The 22515-nt window shown below is 34.4% G+C and overlaps 1 protein-coding gene across 1 annotated transcript in view; it reads right to left on the bottom strand.

Annotated features, from left to right (window-relative positions):
• The window catches only part of LOC114342200 (uncharacterized), a 75651-nt gene extending 58418 nt beyond the window's left edge, over positions 1 to 17233 (bottom strand). Inside the window, exons 1-2 of the mRNA XM_050650144.1 lie at positions 16556 to 17233; positions 351 to 770 (exon numbers count right to left, since the gene is read on the bottom strand). Coding sequence (XP_050506101.1) covers positions 351 to 770; positions 16556 to 17058 — 923 coding nt within the window. The 5' untranslated portion in view covers positions 17059 to 17233. The remainder of the gene's footprint in view (positions 1 to 350; positions 771 to 16555) is intronic.
• Positions 17234 to 22515: the final 5282 nt, after the last annotated feature.

Raw genomic sequence — 22515 nt, 5'->3', positions numbered from 1 at the left:
ATATAATTGTATACAATATTCAAAAAATATATTTTAGGAAAAATAATATGACTGTTAATTTACGCCATTTACGGTATGCATTGCAGCATTGCGATGAAGTAGAATATACTTCAGAAATGCCAAGTTAAGTAGTTAACTAGAAGAAAATACTCAGATAAGTATCCCCTCTGAAGTTATTAGCAACAAACTGATACCACTACACACAATCATAAATAGCATAATTTGGCTGCACCACTAATTATTCCCTATAACAGTTGTAAATAGGGTAAATATAGTCTTGATAGTTTGCAATCTCTGATAAGAAAACAGCTTAACAAGAAGAGAATAAAAAATATATTTAATGTACTTACGTTGGATATTCTATATGTCTAAATCCAGTATGTCTTGGATATATATCAGCTATTGGAACAACAGCTGCCACTAACCATCTATTTGATCTTCCACAATCAAAATATGGTCTTGTCCACTTAACAGGCCCTGGTGTTTCATCTGCACCTGGCGGTCCATGGAATGTAAATGTTTCGTTTGTGTTGTTAGCATATCGAATTTCCACTTGGTATGTTGTTTTTGTATCATGTCTTTTATCTACATGATCTGGTAACCATTTTTTGTACCACTCATTTATACGATAATAATCAGATGTGTAATCACTACTTGTATCAGGTTTGATAGCACCCAAATCATGGATTGTAAATGTATTTAATGTTGATATTCGTTCCAAGTGAATAGGGTCATTAAAATCATCTGCTCTGAATGCTCTTGGTGCAAATCTGCAATAAAGAAATTATAAACATAGTGTAATTGATATGGTACTTTCAAATATAAAAAATATTTTTTGACCAAAATGTCTTGCTCAAATTGAGACCAAATCTTTAGAAAAGCTTGGTGCAAATTTACATTATGTAAAAGAAATTAAAAACATAGTGTAATTGATATAGTACTTTCAAATAAAATTTTTTTATCAAAATTTCTTGCTCAAATTGAGCCCAAATCTTTAGAAAAGAAACAAATTTTATGGATTGTTTTAATCCCAATATTGTATATATCCACCTCTGCTTCTAATCAAGTTCTGCATCTGTGACATGCTTGAAATAAGATTTTACATGCTATTATGGTCTAGGCCATTCCAAAGTTCAACCAGAAGTCACCCCAAGTTCTCTAAGTTGTTGGACTGGTTCAGTTGAGATCAAAATTCACAATAAAAATGAATAGAATACAGATGATATTAATTTAAGTGAAAAACACAATTGAAAGATGTTCTTGTGGAACTTTCATTTGCCATAAGGTTCTGACTACAAATAATGAAGAAACTAAAAGTGCGAATTTTGTCATGAAATTTGGTATGTGGGGTTAGAATAATATTTGGAACAACCTATTTACATAACTTTTTCCTATATCTCTAACGCGAAGCAAAATATCAAAAATTTACCCTTGTGGGTTCACAGAAGGCAGCATTTAAAATTTAAATTTCAGTTGAGTATCTTAAAAAATGTGAACCTTCAACCTGTAGGACTGTGCAAAACTTCAAATATGTATTTATTTTGATAGCCAAAATGTAGGGCTATCTTTATCTTAAATACAACATACTGTATATATTATGTAGAATTGAAAAGTGAAAGAACACCAAACGTGAGCTTTTTTTAGCTAATCGTAAGAGACAGGAATGCTATTCCAAGTATTGAAAATGATCATGTCTTCCATCTCCAGGTGATTCAATGCAAATCACTTGTGTTGTGACTAAGATCACATTTTTTCTTCTCCAATGTTTCCAATTCAACATAAAGACGTTCAAATCTAGAGCGCCATATCTCCTTATTATTGAAATTCCGCAATTTTATTTCAAAGCTACCAATGTCAATTTCAAAGGAGAACATTTTAACTAGGTTATTAACCCTGCATTAGTATGGTGGGTAAATATTACACATTTAGTGCAGTGGGGTGTGTAGAACCCCAATAAAAATAATCAGGATTACAAAGAAAAATTTGAAAACATAAAAAAACTAGCAGAAATGAGATAACCGTAATTTTTACTAAATGCGTTTATTGTTTTGATCTAAAAAATAACAGTAAATTGCAAGCATACAAATAATATTCTGGATATGTCAACACAGCGGAATCCGGTCCTGGTAAATGGACAGTTAACACGCAGTTAGAAGTAGCTCCTGTTAAAAATTAAAATTCAGTGGTTTAAACGAACAGTAAATTAATGAAATTTAATATAGAACAAAATATAAAGTGCAGTGAATTAGTGTGTAAAACAACAGCCAGAATCTGTAAGTTATTGCATGCTTTTTCTCAATTTTAAAACTCGTAAACAGTAGAAAAATAGAAATTAATACAAATTACATGTCATTAAATTCCAATTTATTCATAAAAAGAAAAAGGTGATTAGTACCTAATAATAGAGATAAAAACCGTCGTACAAAAGTAGAAATAATCACTTCAAAATTTTTGAGATCTAAACAGGTCAGGGCTTAAAAATTCAAAATAATAGTCAAAACGTTCAGTAGGTAGAAAGCACTCTTCCGCGGGGTTGAACCGAGGGTGTTTTCTGGCGCCAGCTGTAAAGCACAAAGAAATGGATAACATGAAAGAGATTAAAAACATGTTTTCGATAATCCAGGAGAAATTAACAACGATGGAGGAAAAAATGGATAAAAATTCGGAAATAATAATAGGTCTCAAAAGGGAAAATCAAAAATTAAAAGAAATAATAAATAATCAAGAAAAAAGGCAGTAGAGAAAGAAATAAGAAGAAATAATATTGTATGTGTTGGCATAGAAGACATAAATAACGAAACACAGAGAGAGGTGGAAGATAAAGTACAGAAAGTTTTCAATAACATCGGAGCAGAGGTCAATGTGAAAACTGACACCACAGAAATATGTAGACTGGGAGTATTCAACGCAAACAAAAACAGACCAATTCTAAATAAAGCTGCAAAACTGGGCAAAGAAAAGAGATGTGTTCGAAAAATCAAAAAAGCTAAAAGGCACCGATATTTGGATATCTGATGACTTCCCAAAAAAGGTGCAAGAAGAAAGAAAAATGCTGCTACCATATCTCAGAGAAGCAAGAGAAAATGGAAAACGAGCATATCTCAGACAAAATAAATTAATTGTAAATGACAAGAGCTATACAGTGGAAAACTTTAATGAACAAGAACAAGAAGAAAATGAAAAATACTACAAACGCTCTACAAGTGAACGATCCCCAGAGAGTGATCGGCTAAATGAACAACAAAGGAAATTTACTAAAACAGACCCAAAAAACTAGCAAGTGATGGTCAAAGGGTGGATGTACAGGATAATGACCAGGCATGGATACGGAAAACGAATAAGAGAGCACCGAAAAGTAATAGAAATAAAAAATTGAAAGGTTTAATAAATATAGGAACGTGGAATATAAAAACTATGCTAGCAAGGGGCAAAATGGAAGAAGTAGCAAAAGAAATGAGAGATTATAAGATGACATAATAGCATTGCAAGAATTGAGGTGGAAGGAGAAGGGAGGATCGACAAGCAAAATTACACAATGTACTACGGAGGAGAAAATACACAAGGTAGAAATGGAACAGGCTTCATGATAAGTAGAAGATGGAGAGAATATATATTAGAATTTAAAAAAGTAAATGGAAGAATATCTTATTTAAGGATAAAGAATAGAGCTGCTAATATCTCAATTATAAATATCTATGCACCCACAGAACAAGCCGATGATCAAGAGAAGGATGTTTTTTATGAAGCTCTAGAAAGGCTATGTGAGGAAATTAAAAATCATGACACACTTATAATTCTAGGAGACTTCAATGCAAAGATGGGTAAAGAGGAACATTGGAGATCGGTAGCATGGAAAGAAACAGCACATGACACAACAAATGAAAATGGGACAAGAATGGGCAATCTAGCAACAGATATGAATATGTTTGTAGTAAGTACTAAATTTCGGCACAAGCTAGAGCATAAAATAACATGGCTTATTCCAGGAAGAAATACAGGAAACCAAATTGATCATGTTCTAATAAATAAAAAGAGAACAAGAATGATCCAAGATGTAAGGTCATATCGAGGCGCGGATGTGGGATCTGATCACTTCCTTGTAATAGCAAAGCTTACGCTAAGAATGATAGATATGGAGAAAAAAGAAAACAAAAGGAAAATATGGAGAATAGAAGAGTTAAAAACAAAGAAACGGCAATATCAACAAGAAATGGAACAACTATTGGAAAATATAGAAAATGAAAAAATTGAAACAGACTGGGAAAATATACGAAGAAGTATACACAGCAAATACAATGCTAGGAAGAAAATATGTAGAGAAAAGGAAGGACGGGTTCGACAATGAGTGCGAAGAAATATTAAAGAAGAAAAAATCAGCAAGACTCAAATGGTTAAGAACGGGATGCACAGATGATTACAGAATATACCAAAAAATCAGAGGTGATACCACAAAACTAATAAAACACAAAAAGGTGAGGTGGATTGAAGAAACCATGGATGCACTGGAAAAAGACACAAAAAACAACGGCAAGCTGTATAAATATATTAACAAGCAAAATAAAAAATTAAATATGGCAACAATAGAAAAGAAAGAGTGGCAAAATTATTTCAAAAATCTCTTAACGCAAGAAAACATACAAGCAAATGAAGATGAAGTTTTGGAAATAACAGAAGAAGAACGGCCTGAACAAAACATACCAACGGCAGAAGAATTTAACGAAGTGATAAGCCAACTAAAACAAAATAAAGCAGGGGGAACAGACTGTTTAGTTACATGAGTTGATTAAACATGGAGGGACAGCAATACAGCAAAGATTGTATAACCTGATTAAACAGATTTGGATAAAAGAATCAATGCCTAAAGAATGGGAAAAAGGGTTAATTATTCCGATATTTAAAAAAGGAAACCCAAAAGTTTGTGAAAACTACAGAGGCATTACTCTTCTAAATGTGGTTTATAAGATCTTGACCACAATGATAAATAAACGATTGATGGAGCATACAGATATAAAAATAGGGGATTATCAAAATGGTTTTAGGAATGGAAGATCTACCGTAGATGCCATACACATAGTGACTCAGACAGTCGAGAAATTCTATGAATATGACATGTGGCTGCATATCCTCTTTATTGACTTCAAGCAAGCATTTGACAGTATTAAGAGGCCAGAAGTAGTAAACGATATGAGGAATATAGAAGTGCCTGGAAAGATGATAAGACTCGTGGAAATGACGATGAAAGAATCAAAGGCATCCGTATTAACGCAGGAAGGAACAACAGAAGAATTCGAATACAATGCAGGAGTAAGACAAGGAGATGGGCTGTCAACTACGCTCTTTAACATAACTTTAGACGCCATAGTTAAGACGTGCAAACTCAATGGGACGATCACCAACAATTCAGTCCAGATAGTAGCATATGCTGATGACCTAGCGGTGCTGGCGAGAGACAAAAGAACCTTAAGGCGGAGATACATATGCGCTCTGCTCGGTGTGCGAGCCGCTCGCGCGCAGCGTATTCGTCAGATTAGTACGTGTTTTCAAGTAACGCACAAACGGCACGCACACGGCGCACCACGATCTAAATTCTGTCGGTTTTTCAACAAACGCTTTGATGGTTCGCAATACGTATTTGGACGGGTTTGCGAGTGGTTTGTTGGTTTTGGCGCGCATGAGTTGAATATTTGTTAGTAATGGAATGGTCGGAACTGTCGGAAGGAAATTGATGTTTACCGTGGAAAATCATTATTGTGGGATCCTCAATAAAGAACCATTTAATTTAAAGAAACAACTTAAATCCGATCTTAACGGAAATAGAAGCTGAAATAAAAAAATGTACATGCGGACCTTTTTAAAAAATGTTAGTTCATTGTTGTACTAAAAATAACATGTATTAAAAATAAGATTTATTATTTTATTTGGGCATAAGCCACAATTCGAGTTTGAAATCAAGTTTACTTGACCTTTCGACTTTCACTTCGGAAATAGTTATCAATATCAAAAAAACATTCATAAGCAGATATATATTATGTGTCACCGGAAAGCGAAATAGGTAACGCACGACTTGGAGAACCTATAGTTTTCTAACTTCGTGTCTGGTGAAGCAACGGAGTTGGAACAAGCAGATATATTATAATTGGGTCACCGGAAAGCCAAAAAGGTAACGCACAACTTGGAAGACCCAATAGTTTTCTAACTTCGCTTCTGGTGAAGCAACGGAGTTGGAACAAGCAAATATATTATAATTATGTCACCGGAAAACGAAAAAGGTAACGCACAACTTGGAAGAGCCTATAGTTTCCTAACTTCGCTTCTGGTGAAGCAACGGAGTTGGAACAAGTAGATATGTTATAATTGGGTCGTCGGAAAGCGAAAAAGGTAACGCACATCTTGGAAGAGCTTATAGTTTCCTAACTTCGCTTCTGGTGAAGCAACTGAGTTGGAACTAGCAGATATATTATAATTGGGTCACCGGAAAGCCAAAAAGCTAACGCACAACTTGGAAGACCCAATAGTTTTCTAACTTCGCTTCTGATGAAGCAACGGAGTTGGAACAAGCAGATATATTATAATTGGGTCACCGGAAAGCCAAAAAGGTAACGCACAACTTGGAAGACCCAATAGTTTTCTAACTTCGCTTCTGGTGAAGCAACGTAGTTGGAACAAGCATATATATTATAATTGGGTCACCGGAAAACGAAAAAGGTAACGCACAACTTGGAAGAGCCTATAGTTTCCTAACTTCGCTTCTGGTGAAGCAACGGAGTTGGAACAAGTAGATATGTTATAATTGTGTCGTCGGAAAGCGAAAAAGGTAACGCACATCTTGGAAGAGCCTATAGTTTCCTAACTTCGCTTCTGGTGAAGCAACTGAGTTGGAACAAGCAGATATATTATAATTGGGTCACCGGAAAGCGAAAAAGTTAACACAGGGCTTGGAAGAACCTATAGTTCTCTAATTTCGTTTCTAATGAAGCTACGCAGTTGAAACAAGCAGATACATTACAATTGTGTCACCGGAAAACGAAAAAGGTATCGCATGACTTGGAAGTACCTATAGTTCCCTAATTTTGTTTCTAGTTGTAGGAACAAGCAGATATATTATGGTAGGGGAGCAAAGTATGCTAAATGTGCAGTCACTCAAGCGCTTTGGCGACCTATTGGGTTGTGATTATTAGGTCCTAAAACCAAAAAAGTTAAGTAAAATTTTCCATTTTAGTGGGGACTTCCCATTTTTTAATTTAATTTTCCATTTCCAACAATCTTTTTCCGATTATAGCGCCATCTATCCATAAATCAAAAAAATGTTTCGAATAAAAGTTGTTTATTTTTATACAAACAATCCAAATCTGCAATAAGAAACGGGGTCTACCATTTAAGATTTTAAAGTAACCCCCCCTCACCTCCGTGGGGGGTCGTGTTTGGAACCATTCGATAGATTTTTCAAAAACATTGATAAAGTGTATTTTACAGTTTTTCGATATGATGTTTATTTTGCGAAAGATCGCGGGATTTGTATTTAAAATTTTAAATTTACCCCCCACCCCTCTCCGTGGGGGGTCAAGTTTGGTATTTTTCGATAGATTTTTGAAAAATATTGAACACGTAGTTTTTAGTTTTTCAATCTGACGTTTATTTCGCGAAATATTCGCTTTTTTTTGTGAAACTTTTTGACTCACCCATTTCCGTACGCCCCGCTCAAATCGTCATATTTTTGAAATATAGACTCTTTTGCATGTACTTAACTTACCTTATCTTAATCTGACAATTTCGAATATTTTAAGGATAGATTTTTTTTCGGGCCCCCCCGAACGAACTCCCCTGTGTTAAGAGCCAATATATGGTGGAGGTACATCTGCAGGGTACCACGTTTCTCCCCATATGATAATCTGACGCGCTCGAGTAACTGCAAAAATCCCCGCTTGGGCTCCCCTACCATTATATTTGTGTTGTCAGGAAGCGAAAAAGGTAGTTCCCGAAATGTTCCCAAACTGTGGCTTATTCCACATAAAATAGTAAATTGCATAAGATGACACAAGAAAATAGTTTCAGAACAATACCAAAATAAGATGTAGTAGAAGTACAGGACAGAGACATGATTATCCACAATTACTAAACGTTCGTAAGTTTCCTCTGGATCGTCAAAATGAAAAATTTTAACGAACAATAACCGCGCCACGAACGCGCGGCTCACACACGGCGCGGAGTTCGCGGCGCGGATATGTATTTCCGCCTTTAGATGACATAACCAGACAAATTGAAAAGGAAGCGGTGAAAAGAGGCTTAACAATAAATGAAGAGAAAACTAAATACATGAAAATAGAGAGGAAAAACAAAGATACAGAGGAAAGAAATATAAAAATCGAGAATTATAATTTTGAAATAGTCAGTAATTTTCAATACCTAGGAGTCACAATTAACAACAAAAATGAAAGAAACATAGAAATTACCCACAGAATACAAGCGGGTCATAGAGCATATTATAAGTACAAAAGTATTTTAAAAAACAAAAAAATCAGCAGGGTTACGAAAATCCGAGTATACAGAACAGCAATTCGAACAGTGGTGATATATGGGGCAGAAATCATGAGCCTAACAAAGAGGGAAGAAGAAATGTTAAAAATATTTGAAAGAACAATGGTAAGAAGAATTTATGGACCAAAGAAAACAGTGCACGGAGATTATGAAAGGCTCTTGAATTTAGAAATAAGAGACATACTAGGAGGCGAGGATATAGTGAAAGCTATAAAAACCCAGCGACTACGGTGGTATGGACACTTAAGAAGAATGGGAGAAGAAAAAGATGTAAGAAAAGTTACAATGTGGAACCCAAATATAACAAGGGCGAAAGGAAGACCAAAAAGCAGGTGGGAAGACCAGGTATTGGAGGACATAAAAAGATTGGAAGTGCCAAGATGGAGACAGAAAATACAGGACCGGGATATATGGAGAAAAATAACAGAGGACGCAAAGAGGAACCCTAGATTAGACTAGTTAACTTGAGAGAAGAAAGAATGTGGAGTGACTCACCACAATAAATGAGTCAATGAGCTCAATAAGAGTGGCTCCAACTCCGCACGGAGTGTATAGCCTGTATATTTATATATGTCAACACAGAACTACAAAATATTTCCGGCTGGGGTGTACTACACTCCACGCACTAATGTAGGGTTAAGAAGATTTTTGATAAATACTGAAGTTTGCAAATGCTAATTTATTAAAATAAGATGTAATTTTTTTCCTACAAAGTTTTTTTTAAATAAAAAAATATTGCACTTTTCGTGGAGAAATAGAAAGATGAAAGCGGAAATTGCTCTTACCTGCGAGAAAACTATGCTTGCAGCATTGCGAACTGTTTTCAATAGCAGATGGTCAATTAAACCTATTACAATGCAGTTTTCTATATTTCTATTGGGCACCACAACAATTGATCAACAGAGAACACCTAAAAACGGCACCGTAAAACAAGATTCTATAATTACACTAGCAATGACTATTCCGTTACCAAAAGCTGTTCAGTGGAAATCAAAGTCTACAAAACGCAAAAAGACTACTTCAAAAATTGTAACGGATACCCCAAATAAGATACATAAAAGATTAAGAAGAACATAGAAGAGTAAGCCGATAGAAATGTAAAGAAGGTGCAAAAAAATTAAAAGAGTTACAGGAACTGAGAAAATTAATAATGTTATGAAGACGCCTGATTATGACACAAATGACTCAGCAGATGAAGAAGTTGACATGATAGATACTGAAGACCATATGGATGATGAGTGGTGTGCTGAGACAGAAAATGAAAAACATTGTCTAAATTTTAACACCGATAAGGTCAAATGAATAGCTACATTTTAGTAAAGTATGTGAAAAGGGAAAATGGTCAGGTGTTTTATTGGCAAAGTACAAAAAATCATCTAATTACACTGTTAATTTCCTAACAAGCAAGGGAGCAATAATCTACATGTTTCCAGAAAGTCAATACGTAGATGTTATTCATAAAAGTGACATTGTTGCATGACCGGATCCAACAACACTAGGGAGTACGATGAGAGCACAAGGACTCTTATGTTTTAATGTCAATTTTATACCTTATAATATACCTGAATAATATTGTATGTGTCGACTTAAGTCCATTTGCTGTATTGTTTTTTAGTAATTAACTGAACAAACTCTAGTTAACATTAATGTGTTCACTGTACCCCGGTGCTGTGACCAGTGTACTCTGCTACTACTGGGTACACTACATTTTTGCATTTTTTTCAAATCAATTTGCAATTTTATCGCAAGATATTAATTTTTGTGTTAGATGATGTCTATTAGATCAAAGTTTATTTATTTATTTATTTATTTTACGGGCAAGCCCAATAGGGAACTTGCATAAATTTTTAAATTCGAAAAAAATGTTATAAATCACAACAGAACATAATTTAAAACATGTATCAAAGATAAAAAAAGTTTTGTTTGTCTTTCGTTTGGCCCCTAAAGACGATTAAAAATTCAAATTAAAACAGGTGGTCCAAAACGCATAGTGACGTCATATAGTTGTGCATGTACATTCTGCACCAACAAAGTAAACAAACTTGTATATAATTTTAAATTAGACACTATAAACGTCAGTAGAAAATACAGTTATGTAACGTCACAAGCGTTTTTGATCGTTTGAACTATTTTACATTGGCTAAGGGTTCTTCTAAACCAAGGCCAGAAAACAGAAAAAAATATATAGATTTTAAATTATCTTCTAAGTTATTATGAGGTTTTACCGCGTCAAAGTTTGGAAATATTATTTTTAAAGGAAACTGAATAATATTACGTAATAAAAAAATGTGTAAGTTCCCTCATAGGTTTAGCATTCGTTTTGACACTGACACTAAGTTTTATAAATATATTTGATAATTTCTATTTCTGATATATTTGAGTGTTTTAAGATATATTTTTTAAAATGACCGAAGAGGGTTTTTGTAAAGGGCAGTCTGATAACTTACCTATAGTTGATATGTGTATGGTGGCTACATATTTTCAAAAGAGTGAAAATTTTTTCGTCGGAGAAGTTCGGGGAGTTAAAGCAGATAAGTAAGTACATATATTATGTATATTATACTCCCATTATACCTACTAATTTTATACTGTGATTTTATTCTGATTATTTTTCTCATAAGTATTTAACGATAAAACTTAGTAGGTACACACTTCCTATTAAGTATAGTGATCAAAAAATATCATTACAATATAAATATTTTCCCATAATATGGGAAATATGGGAAATATTATTTCGCGACGATGCTGTGGCCAAATACCCAAGTAGGTGGAGGCCAATAAACTAAAGAAGAAGAAAAGAATATACTTACATATAACCCTCCCACATCACTGATATAACCATATAAAAAACTAATGTAAAACTATGTGACGTCACGGGCCGTCTGAACTACTTTAAAATAAAGAAGACTTTAAATTTGTATTTCTAAGTTATTATGAGTTTTTGAAGCGGGAAATTTTGGAAATCTCATTTTTATACAAAACTGAACATTATTATGTAATAAAAAAAAATGTGCAAGTTCCCCATTCTATAAAAATACATTACATTTTTTAATTGAACATAAAGTGTTACATAAATACATAGTGTACAGATAAAAACAATAACATAATATAATATAAAAAACAGACATACAGAAATATAAATATAATATAGAAGTAAATATGTAATAGGAAATAATAACATAAAAACAAATTAACAAATTACAGAGGTTTCAATCAAATATTGATCCCATGTAAATTTCTTTTAAAACGACTGATGGAGTTGTCAAACAGTTGAAAATGGTAAAGGGAGTTTGCTAAATTTAAGACTCTGGGTACGAACCAAAAAGGTGAATAATTAAACCTATGGAATGGTACATAAAATGTTCGCACTTGTCTAGTGGTGCGAGGTGGTACAAACAGTGCGATCTTATTAAGTAGTTGAGAACAACTGCATATACCATTTAAGATCTTGAATAATAGCAAAAGGTTCCTTTGTTTTCTCCAGCTTGCAAGAGAGGGGACCTGCAGTTGATGCTGCCATACAGTGTAATCTTGATAGGTATGAAGCTTAAAAGCAATGTAACAGAAGAAACTATTTTGGGCTTTGCCCAATACCAGCGGTGCTCAAAAGGTCGATCGCGATCGACCGGTCGATTGCCAAACTTTTTGAAGTCGATCGTGATTCACTGAAAAAAATACAAATGGGAAAAGACGGCGACTGTGCTGACTGTCACCACACTTGCTGACTCTTTTGTCAACAAATTGAAATTATTGATTGACCAAACGAAGAGAAATGAGTTAAACAACTTTCCATTGATGAAAAAAGGGTAACCGCTCATTTGAATTACGTTTATTACGAGATGGAGCTGCAAGAAGTTCGTAGCGACTTTGAAAGAAGCTTCGCTAATTTTTAAAAACTGACAGATATTGTAACATTCATGTCTAATCCATTTTCTTGTGAAGACGTGGAAAAAATTGCCACTGAAATATCCGTTGCTTTCAATATGGAGATCATTTCCGTCCAAAATGAGGAACTGAAAATAAAAGTCCAGAGCGACTGATACGAAATTTTGGTCTTTCATATCTCCTGACAAATATCCCTCTTTGAGGCAAGTAGCTCTTCAGCTCATAGCATTTTTTTTTATCAACATACTTGTGTGAGAGTCTGCATTTTCCCAAATGAAGTTGGTAAAATTAAAGTGTCGTAATCGGCTAACTGAAGAACATCTCTCATCATGCTTGCTTTTGGCAATTACGTACCATCATATGTATATGAAAAACTTATGGATGATATGCAGTGCCATGCTGCCATGCATAAACATCCAAATAAAATTAAGATGAAAAACATTGCAGTAATAATTACAACTCTATGTAGTAATTACAACTTTTTATCAAATAGAAATGTGCAATAAAGATTTTTATTTTCAAAATTGCTTTTTTTCCTAGCAGTTGATCGCTAGTCGCTTGCAGTTTATGTGGTAGATCCCTCGCAGTACAAGTCTGAGCACCACTGCCCAATACTATATACGTTTGTAAAATCACGAGTTGTTCTTTTTACAAAAGCGAGCATTTTCATAGATGTTTGAATGACATTAATGATGTGAGTATTGAAACAAAGAGAATTTTCCCGTGTAAGTCAAGTCCTTGATTTTATTTACAGTGTTGAGCAATTGGCCATCAATGTAATACTTAGGGCCGGTTGTTCGAACGCTAATCAACATTGATCACTATCAAATATTGAATTACTGTCACAATTGTCAATGTCAACTTTGGTTGGGTTGCTGAAAACATAGTTAATTATAATTATGAAATTAGTTAGTCAATTAACATAACATTTATTAACATAATTGATTAACTAATTTCATAATTGTCATTAATAATTATGTTTTCGGCAACCCAACCAAAGTTGACATTGACAGTTGTGACAGTAATTAAGTATTTGATAGTGATCAATGTTGATTAGCGTTCGAACAACCGGCCCTTAGTTTGATAATATTGGGTAGTGAGTACCGTTAAAGTTAATTACACGACATTTGCTGGAATTAAGGTTCATACCGTTAAGTGAACACCATACAGAGAGGTTAGTCAGTTCTCATTGCAATATGGCAGCATCATAATTCTCAAAAACCTTTGGTATAGCACTAAGAATAGATATAGGGCGGTAATTACTAATATTAGATTTATTACCAGATTTATATTTTGGTGACATAAGAAAGTTTCCAAAAGTCTGGAAACTGACCTACATCCAAAGATTTATTAAATATATGAAACAAAGGTCGCGATAGTATAAAACTGAATTCCCTAAGAAAATTAGGTGGTATACCATCAGGCCCAGGACCCCTGTTGACACTTAATGATGAAAGCTTTTTGTAAATTTTGGAAATCTGGATATAATATGATGACATATTGAGTTTAGACTGAATATGGTCAACATTGCAATTTAAATATCACTATAAACTGATGAAAGTGATCTACAAATAAGTAGGCAATATCATTGCCACATGAAGCTACAGTCATTCAGGGTCATTGAGTCAGGTATGCAACTGTTTTCACACTTGCTACCTACAAATTTCCAAAAATGCCTTGCGTTATTTTGTATAGAAAATTCGGTGAAACGTATGTAATTGTGATAACAACAGTTAGATAGATTTTTACAATTTGTTCTCAGATGACAAAATGCAGCATAGCTTGCAGGAGTCTTTAAAGTTTTATAAATTTTATGAGCTTTTATTTTTTCATTTAACAATTGCTTAAGCTCAGAAGAATACCAAGAAGGAAATTTCTTAGTACTAAAATATTTAATTGGAGTAAAATGTTCAATAAGAGAGTAAATAATGTTATAAAACATAGCAATCATGTCGGAAAGATCTCTACCACGAAACAGGTTATCCCATCTTATATATTCTAGACATTGGTGAATTGCTGGAAAGTTTGCGTTATGGAAATCATAATAATATTCGTTACCAAAAATTGACCTATCAAAAACATTAAGCTGCAATGATGTTATCAGAGGAGGATGATGAGAGTCAGGTGAAACTAGAGCATCGTTAGCTTCAGAAATGACAAGCTCTTCTGGGGCCAGGATACGATCCAGAATAACACTCCTGCTATTAAATATAAAATTACATTGAAAAAGATTATGATAAGCACACAGATTTGAAACAACCTCAATGGCATCAACTACAGCTATAGCAGTGATGAACTTTGTGAGGTTGCAGAAGAGCAATAATCTTCAACTCTCCACCTAGCTGAGGGGAGATTATAGTCACCAAATAAGTGAAATTTCAGGGATGAAAATTGTTCACTTAGAAGCATCAGTTGGTCAGCATGAACTTGATAGGTGTAGGCTGGAGATTGAGGTGGAATATATAGAGCTCCCAGAATGTTTGCCATGAAACCGTACAAACAGCTGTTCAATAGAATGATCAGATTGGATTCGTAATGATGAATATTTCTTTAAAATAGCTATCAATACTCCACCCCCTCTAAGAGATGAACTAGAGGCAGGTGTATGATCCTGTCTATAGATATTGTAATTGACAAGACCAATTTCAGTATCAGCAATGTCACTATTGAGCCAAGTTTCTGTTAGAATGATAACATCATAGGTACAATTAAAAATATTGAGGCTTAATTCAGTAAGTTTTGTTCTGAAATCCCAGACATTTTGGTAATAGACTGTAAACTTGTCCAAGTCAGTAGAGTTTAAAGGTTTTTTTGAATGATTTTAGGTATGTTATTAAAATACTTAATCATGAGATTAGCTTCTCCAGGCGCTTTGCCAACGTCGACGTCGTGGTTTACCTGTTTTGCCCGTTTTACCATATTAGGGTGAAACTTCAAAGGCGGCATTAAGGTGAGATCAAGTAAAACAGGTAAACCGCGCAGTCGGCGTTGGCAAACCGCCTGCATATAAACAAAAACAAGCCCTAAGACAGGTATTATTGATGACTGTAAATATTTTAAAAATTTTGTAAAGAACCATAATATAGATCAAAACAAAAATATGAATTAGCTGTAACTTGGGTTAAACTTTCACATTATGAATCATATTGGTAAATACTGTTGTAATTAATTTATTATGGTAGGGGAGCAAAGTATGCTAAATGTGCAGTCACTCGAGCGCTTTGGGGACCTATTGGGTTGTGAAGAGTAGGTCCTAAAACCAAAAAAAGTTAAGTAAAGTTTTCCATTTTAGTAGGCGCTTGCCATTTTTTAATTTAATTTTTCATTTCCAACAATCGTTTTTTCCGATTATAACGCCATCTATCCATAATTCGAAAAAATTTTTCGAATAAAAGTTATGTATTTTTACGTAAGGAGTCCAAGTCTGCAATAAAAAATGGGGGCTCCTATTTAAGATTTTAAAGTAACCCCTCACCCCACTCCCGTGGGGGTTCTGTTTGGTGCCATCCGATAGATTTTTTAAAAATATTGAATAAGTGTTTTTTACAGTTTTTCGATCTGATGTTCATTTTGCGAAATATCGCGGGATTCGTATTTAAAATATTAAATTTACCCCCCACCCCTCTCCGTGGGAAGTCGTGTTTAGTATTATTCGATAGATTTTTAAAAAATATTGAGCACATATTTTTTAGTTCATTGATCTGTCATTAATTTCGCGAAATATTCGCTTTTTTCTTGTGAAACTTTGGGGCTCACCCATTTCCTTACGCCCGGCTCAAATCGTCAGATTTTTTAAATATACACTGTTTTGCATGTACTTAACTTACCTTATCTTAATCTGACAATTTCGAGTTATTTTAAGCATAAATTTTTTTTTCGGGCCCCCCTTAACGAACTCCCCTGTGTTAAGAGCCAATATATGGTAGAGGTACATCTGCAGTGTACCAGGTTTCTCCCCATATGATAATCTGACGCGCTCGAGTAACTGCAAAAATCCCCGCTTGGGCTCCCCTACCATTAGAAAGAGATGGAATACCTAGAACTATCAATTATGATACTATGACTAATTGAGGTAAGGTAATGGCTTTTTTAAGTAACAAATATTTTTATTATTTCAAACTTTTAAAATAGTTACCTGGGAAAGGTTTTATTGAAGAATCCTCTGTAAGAACTGGAATAAGACATATTTGCTGAGAAATAAATGGCACTAGCATTAATGTGTTTATTAGTTGAAACATCAGCTACAGCAGAAAGAAAATAATACATCATGCCAGGATCATAAGTATCATTTATAGCTGGCCTAATAAATCTGCTCTGGAGAATATAGGACCAAAAGAAGGCCCTGTTCATAGCTGTATTGTGTAAATGGAGCAAAAGAGTCCTGTTAGGGAACACTGGATTTATGTTAATGTCTTTGATGTCGGGAAGATGAGATACCGATTCCTCGGGTAAGTAAAGATCTCCAACATGTTGGATTTCGCAATTGTCTTTTGTTACCCTTTGCATATTACGTGAAATCTCATCAAAGGAATCTCTGGCTTGCCATTCATATTGTCCAGACACGCCCACCGCTAGTAAACAAAACAAAAATATTTTATATCCGACCATCTTCATGTTAACACTTTGTATCGCGCACATTTTTAAAATCACCGAAACATATCAAAGTTTTTTTTAACGTTTTGATTAAACTGACTGCCACCAAATCTAACCAAGCCCACCAAACAATGTAAATAGTACAGTCATCGACCAACCTCCTTATTTCTTTTGATTTAATGTGTTGCGCTGTTGGAGGGAGGTAAATTAAATACACCTGTGTGTCAGTGGGTGTTTCTTTTAAAAACAGCAACAAGTGGCGAAGTTACATCTAAGTTAGATGGCTCAATATACACTAAAGCGTATAATTGGTTGCCAACTAGAACTGTTTGTGTAACTTATACTACTGATTAAGAGATGGGACATGGGACTGTAGCGCAAGAGAATAAAAATTCAAGGGAGTGCAAGCAAATACTATATTTGGTGCAAGTAATCAAAAATCAAATCTTCCTGGCACAAGATGGGAAATTAATATTTCAATTTTTTATGTACCTACGTTAAAAAGAAGTGCAACTTTTATTAACAAACATTAAACCTATAGGTATATTTGAGACAGTAGGTACGCTTCAGTGGCGGCTGGTCAGAGGAGGCCAGGGAGGCTTAGCCTCCCCATAAATTATTTACACATGCTACACTGTTTTGTTTACTTTGCTATTTTGCTTCGCGTTAGAGATATCGGAAAACGATATTTGAACAAGTTATTCCAAATAATAACCCCACATACCAAATTTCATCACAAAATTCGAACTTTAAGTTTTTTCATTATTTGTAGTCAGGATCCTAAAATCGCAGAGGAGGCTGCTGGCCGGAAAATCTCACTTGCTAATGCTCCGCGCAGCCCAGCAGCGTTTAATAATATAGGATGGTTTAAGAAGACCCGGTCTCCTTAAGGGCCCTATTCACATGCGTATTTGTACGGCGGATATGTACGGCGGATATGTACGGCGGACAGATACTCCGGACAGATCCTCATGTGTTTATCCGGGCGTACGCCGTATGGTAATGTGTCTTGCTCCCTTGCTCGCCGTCTGTGGTTCAAGACGACGACCACAGACAGCGAGCCAATATACGCATGTGTGTGAACGTTTCAAGGATTTGTTCGCCGGATGAGTTTTTGTGTCAATGTTCATTCTAACCACGGTAGTAGGCGTGTATTTATATTACATTAAAATGGCATTTTTGGATAATAAAGTATTTTGGGAAAGTTTTATTTCGTTACATAAGTTGAAGCCATGCTTGTGGAATGTAAAAAGTAAAGAATATTCTAACAGGCAACTGCGAAACAACGCATATTATGAAGAATTAGTGGAAAAATGCCAAGAAATTTGTCCAGATGCAGATATAAAGTACGTAAGAAAGAAAATAGATTCCTTGCGTGCTGGATTCGACGTGAATTAAGAGAAATGAGGAAGAGTAAGAGAACTGGGTCATCTACAGACAGTATTTATGCCATAAATATTTCCCAACAAGTTTCAGGTATTATTTGTCCAAGAAGCTGTGGGGACAGTGGTGGATTTAGGGGGGGCTAGAGGTGCTATAGCACCGGGCCCCCAGGTTGAAGGGGCCCCCAGAAGACCTAAACATTTGTCTAAAATTACGTATTTGGCATTCTGACGCGCCGTCGTACTTACCCTACCAAACTCCTCTTATTTATTGTAAAAATTACTTTGAAATTATTGTTGTATTGACAATTTCATATAATCTTTTTTCTGGGAGAAAAGGAAAGAAACACCCGATAACCACCCTTTTATGACATGACATAAATGGCAACAGATTAGCAGGTATACTTTTGCATCTCCTTTTCGGAAATCTTACAATACAATGCTTTTAAATCGCTCTGAAAGTTAAAGGTGTTTGACAAAAATAGATGTCTTTCAATGGGTGCCATAAAGTTAAGAAATTAAATATAAAATATACCTACTTTACCCTTTAAGCTTAACAACAAGTAAAGCTTTTGTTTACAACCAAGTAAAGTACCTGAAGAACGTCAAAGACGACAATTAGTAATTCATACCTACTTGTGTTGGCGTTAGCTTTTAGTCATTTATCATTAGATTGTGAATCGTGAGTTGATGCTGGTGAATTTTATTTATTCGGTTCGGATTAATTTTTAGTTCTAGTGTTTGTGAGTGCTAATTAATATTGTTTAAATACATTACGTTTATACGCTTGTAACTACCTATAATGTCACTTAAGCAGCATAAAAGCGGAGCCGCTAAGCGAAAGGTGAGTTTATTTACTTAATTTATATTAGCGCAACTTTTAGCCTAATCAAATAAAAAAACATAATTTAATTCCGAACAGTTTTTGTCCTTTTCTAAAACAAATTTTTAAAGTGCCTTGTCAAAAAAGAGTTGGGTAGGGCCCTCTATATACAAGAATTAGCACCGGGCCCACTAATGAATAAATCCGCCCCTGTGTGGGGAGATTGCACAACTGAACTTTAAATCTTCACCACTTCGTCCAGTTGTTAAGTATCGTAGCGTGGCGATTAATCGCTCTCTGCTACTTACTGATTCTCTCATGTGTGTGTTATTTCTTTCGATTCTAGGACCAACATATCCTAATAATGTTTCAAATGCTTTATTATCTATTCGCAGAAAATTAATAAGTAAATCTTCGGGTTCGCTTGTTTCGAGTTCTCTAATTAAATTCATATGTGAGTACTTTCTTCTTTCCAATAACCATCGTTTGACCATAGTCTTTTCTTTTTTCTATCATCAAATAAAACCATATATCCTCCAATTATTGCTAGTTGTTTTTTATTATTCATAGCACAGTGGAAAACAGATAAACACACAACGCGGGAACAAGTACAACTGAGAGATTTGTCCGTGCGAATGTGTAGCACCAACGAATTTGTCTGGAGACACATCTGCCTGTATATAGCTAACAACGGATCTGTCCGCCGTACATATCCGCCGGACAAATACGCATGTGAATAGGACCCTTTAGAGCTGCATTATCGCTTAACGCACACGCTGCCCGGAGATTGGACAAGGGCGACTAATCGGCCAGCAGCCTCCTATGCGATTTTAAGATCCTGACTACAAATATGAAAAAACTAAAAGTGCGAATTTTGTGATAAAATTTGGTATGTGGGATTAGAATAATATTTGGAACAACTTGTTTAAACAACTTTTTCCGATATCTGTAAAGCAAAGCAAAATATCTGTAATTTACCGTGTTTTTGGATTCGCAGTAGGCCGCTTTTAGAATTAAAAAAACTCAGTTGTTCATCTTAAAAAATGTGAACCTTCAACCAGTATGGACTGCAAAACTTCAAATCTGTATTTATTTTGATATGCATATCTACTTACACTTACAGAGATAGAATTATTAACAAATAAACGACACAAACTTTGGTAATACACTTTTACAATTAGACTAACTATTTTTAAAATGATATGATATTATGAAATTGTGAATTATGATGATATTATAAAATGTAAATAAAACATGGTCAAAAAATGGGGCCTTAAATTAGATTTTTTTTGACGGATTTTTTTGCTAGTGCAAATTTGTCTAGATATTTTACAGTTAGGTATAATATAATAAATCTATAACGCAAAAATTGACTGAAAAAAAATTATTGGTGTTGTACAGTAAGAAAGTGCTGGACCTTCACCCTGGGTTACACCTTCTGCTACAGCTATCATGGACCCCTATAATGATCATATATTTGGTTTTGTCTTCATTTATAGCTCCAATCCGAATTTCTGTGCTTCATCAATAATTTTCTCCACATATCTTTCTTAATTTTTTCGCGGATCTTGCTAGAATCGTTAGATCATCAGAAATGCCATACATATTGAGAATATACTTAATACAACAAAAAATCTAATTCAGTTTACTACATTCTAAAATATCTATGTAAGATTTTTCTTTCAATTTAATCAAATTTTAAGGTATGAAACAAAAATATAATTTTCAGTGATCTATAAATTAAATAGGGTTAAATGAACTGTTCAACTTCATAAATAGTTGGATTTCGCGTTTTCACTTTTTCACATTTAGATATGTTCATGCCTAACCCCATGCCCCATGATTCAAGGGTCGAATCAACAACGATAGATGAAAATTATTATGCAATAGGTACTCTGATATTAATATTATTTATCGAAAAGTAGGTACTGTTTATCATAATTAATTTTATTAAATATAAATATATACATATATTCAGAGTTGATGAAAAAGAAATTTTTTATGCGTAGGATTCGAACCCACACCTCCGATACATCGATCACATAATCTACCATTTGTGTCAAGGTTCCCTCATACTAATAGTAATACAGTTGTTATTTTCAGAAATTATAATATAATATTCAATCATTAGTTTCTTTTCCTAAATTATTCGGTCTAACTTACATATTAGAATATTTTTAAAACGTGTTAAAGTGTTACAAGGCTTAAATTGGAAAATAATGTCAAAATGTATTGTTTATTATTTTTTAACTGTTACATAAAACTATTAAATAGGAACGGTTACATCTCCAATTCGAAATTCGTAAGCGTCGAACGTTGTGCCAAGGTTCCCTCATACTATAATAAATATGGTTTTGAAGTTATTTTCAGAAATTATGTATTATTAGTAATATATTCAACCATTAGGTTTTTTTTTTAATTTTTCGGTCTAATTTAAATATTAGTAGTATTTTTAATAAAACATTTGGAAGCCTTAAATTCGAAAATAATGTCAAAATTTATTGCTTATTATTTATTAACTGATACATGAAACTATCAAGTAGGAACGGTTACATCTCTAACGGCCCGCTTAGAAATTCGTAAGCGTCGAACGTTATAAGTCGTCGACACTGTTTTTGAAATTATCGGAATATATACGGGTAGCTAAGCGGCGCTCTATGGATGTCCTCTCAAGTCTCACTTGCGGTGTTACGTACAAAGTTCTCGTAGCTTTTCATACACTGAGAAAGGTCCCCGGATCTCTGGTAGAAAGTACCGCCGATCGTTACCGGTTAGCTGCAGCCGACGCCTATTCAAGATAGGATATGATCAGCGAATTGGTATGGCTGCGGTGTTGGTCACAGCAAAGGCATGTTGGGAATCCAACAGGATAACTAAACGGGGCCCACTCTGAGTGGACTTTTTAATTTTTTTTATTTTACTTTTTTATTTTATTAATAATAAATGAGTTATAAACAAAGGATATGATCAGCGAATTGGTATGGCTGCGGTGTTGGTCACAGCAAAGGCATGTTGGGAATCCAACAGGATAACTAAACGGGGCCCACTCTGAGTGGACTTTTTAATTTTTTTTATTTTACTTTTTTATTTTATTAATAATAAATGAGTTATAAACAAGTAAACAGCTAAACTACACATTTTTAAACGAGCTATAAAATAAGGATATGATCAGCGAATTGGTATGGCTGCGGTGTTGGTCATTGGTCACAGCAAATGCATGTTGGGAATCGAACAGGATAACTAAACGGGGCCCACTCTGAGTGGACTTTTTAATTTTTTTTATTTTACTTTTTTATT

The sequence above is a fragment of the Diabrotica virgifera genome, chromosome 5 (genome assembly GCF_917563875.1).
Source record: "Diabrotica virgifera virgifera chromosome 5, PGI_DIABVI_V3a".
Taxonomy (NCBI): domain Eukaryota; kingdom Metazoa; phylum Arthropoda; class Insecta; order Coleoptera; family Chrysomelidae; genus Diabrotica; species Diabrotica virgifera.
The sequence above is the reverse complement of the archived record's forward strand: the minus strand, read 5'-3'. Positions and strand labels throughout refer to the sequence as shown.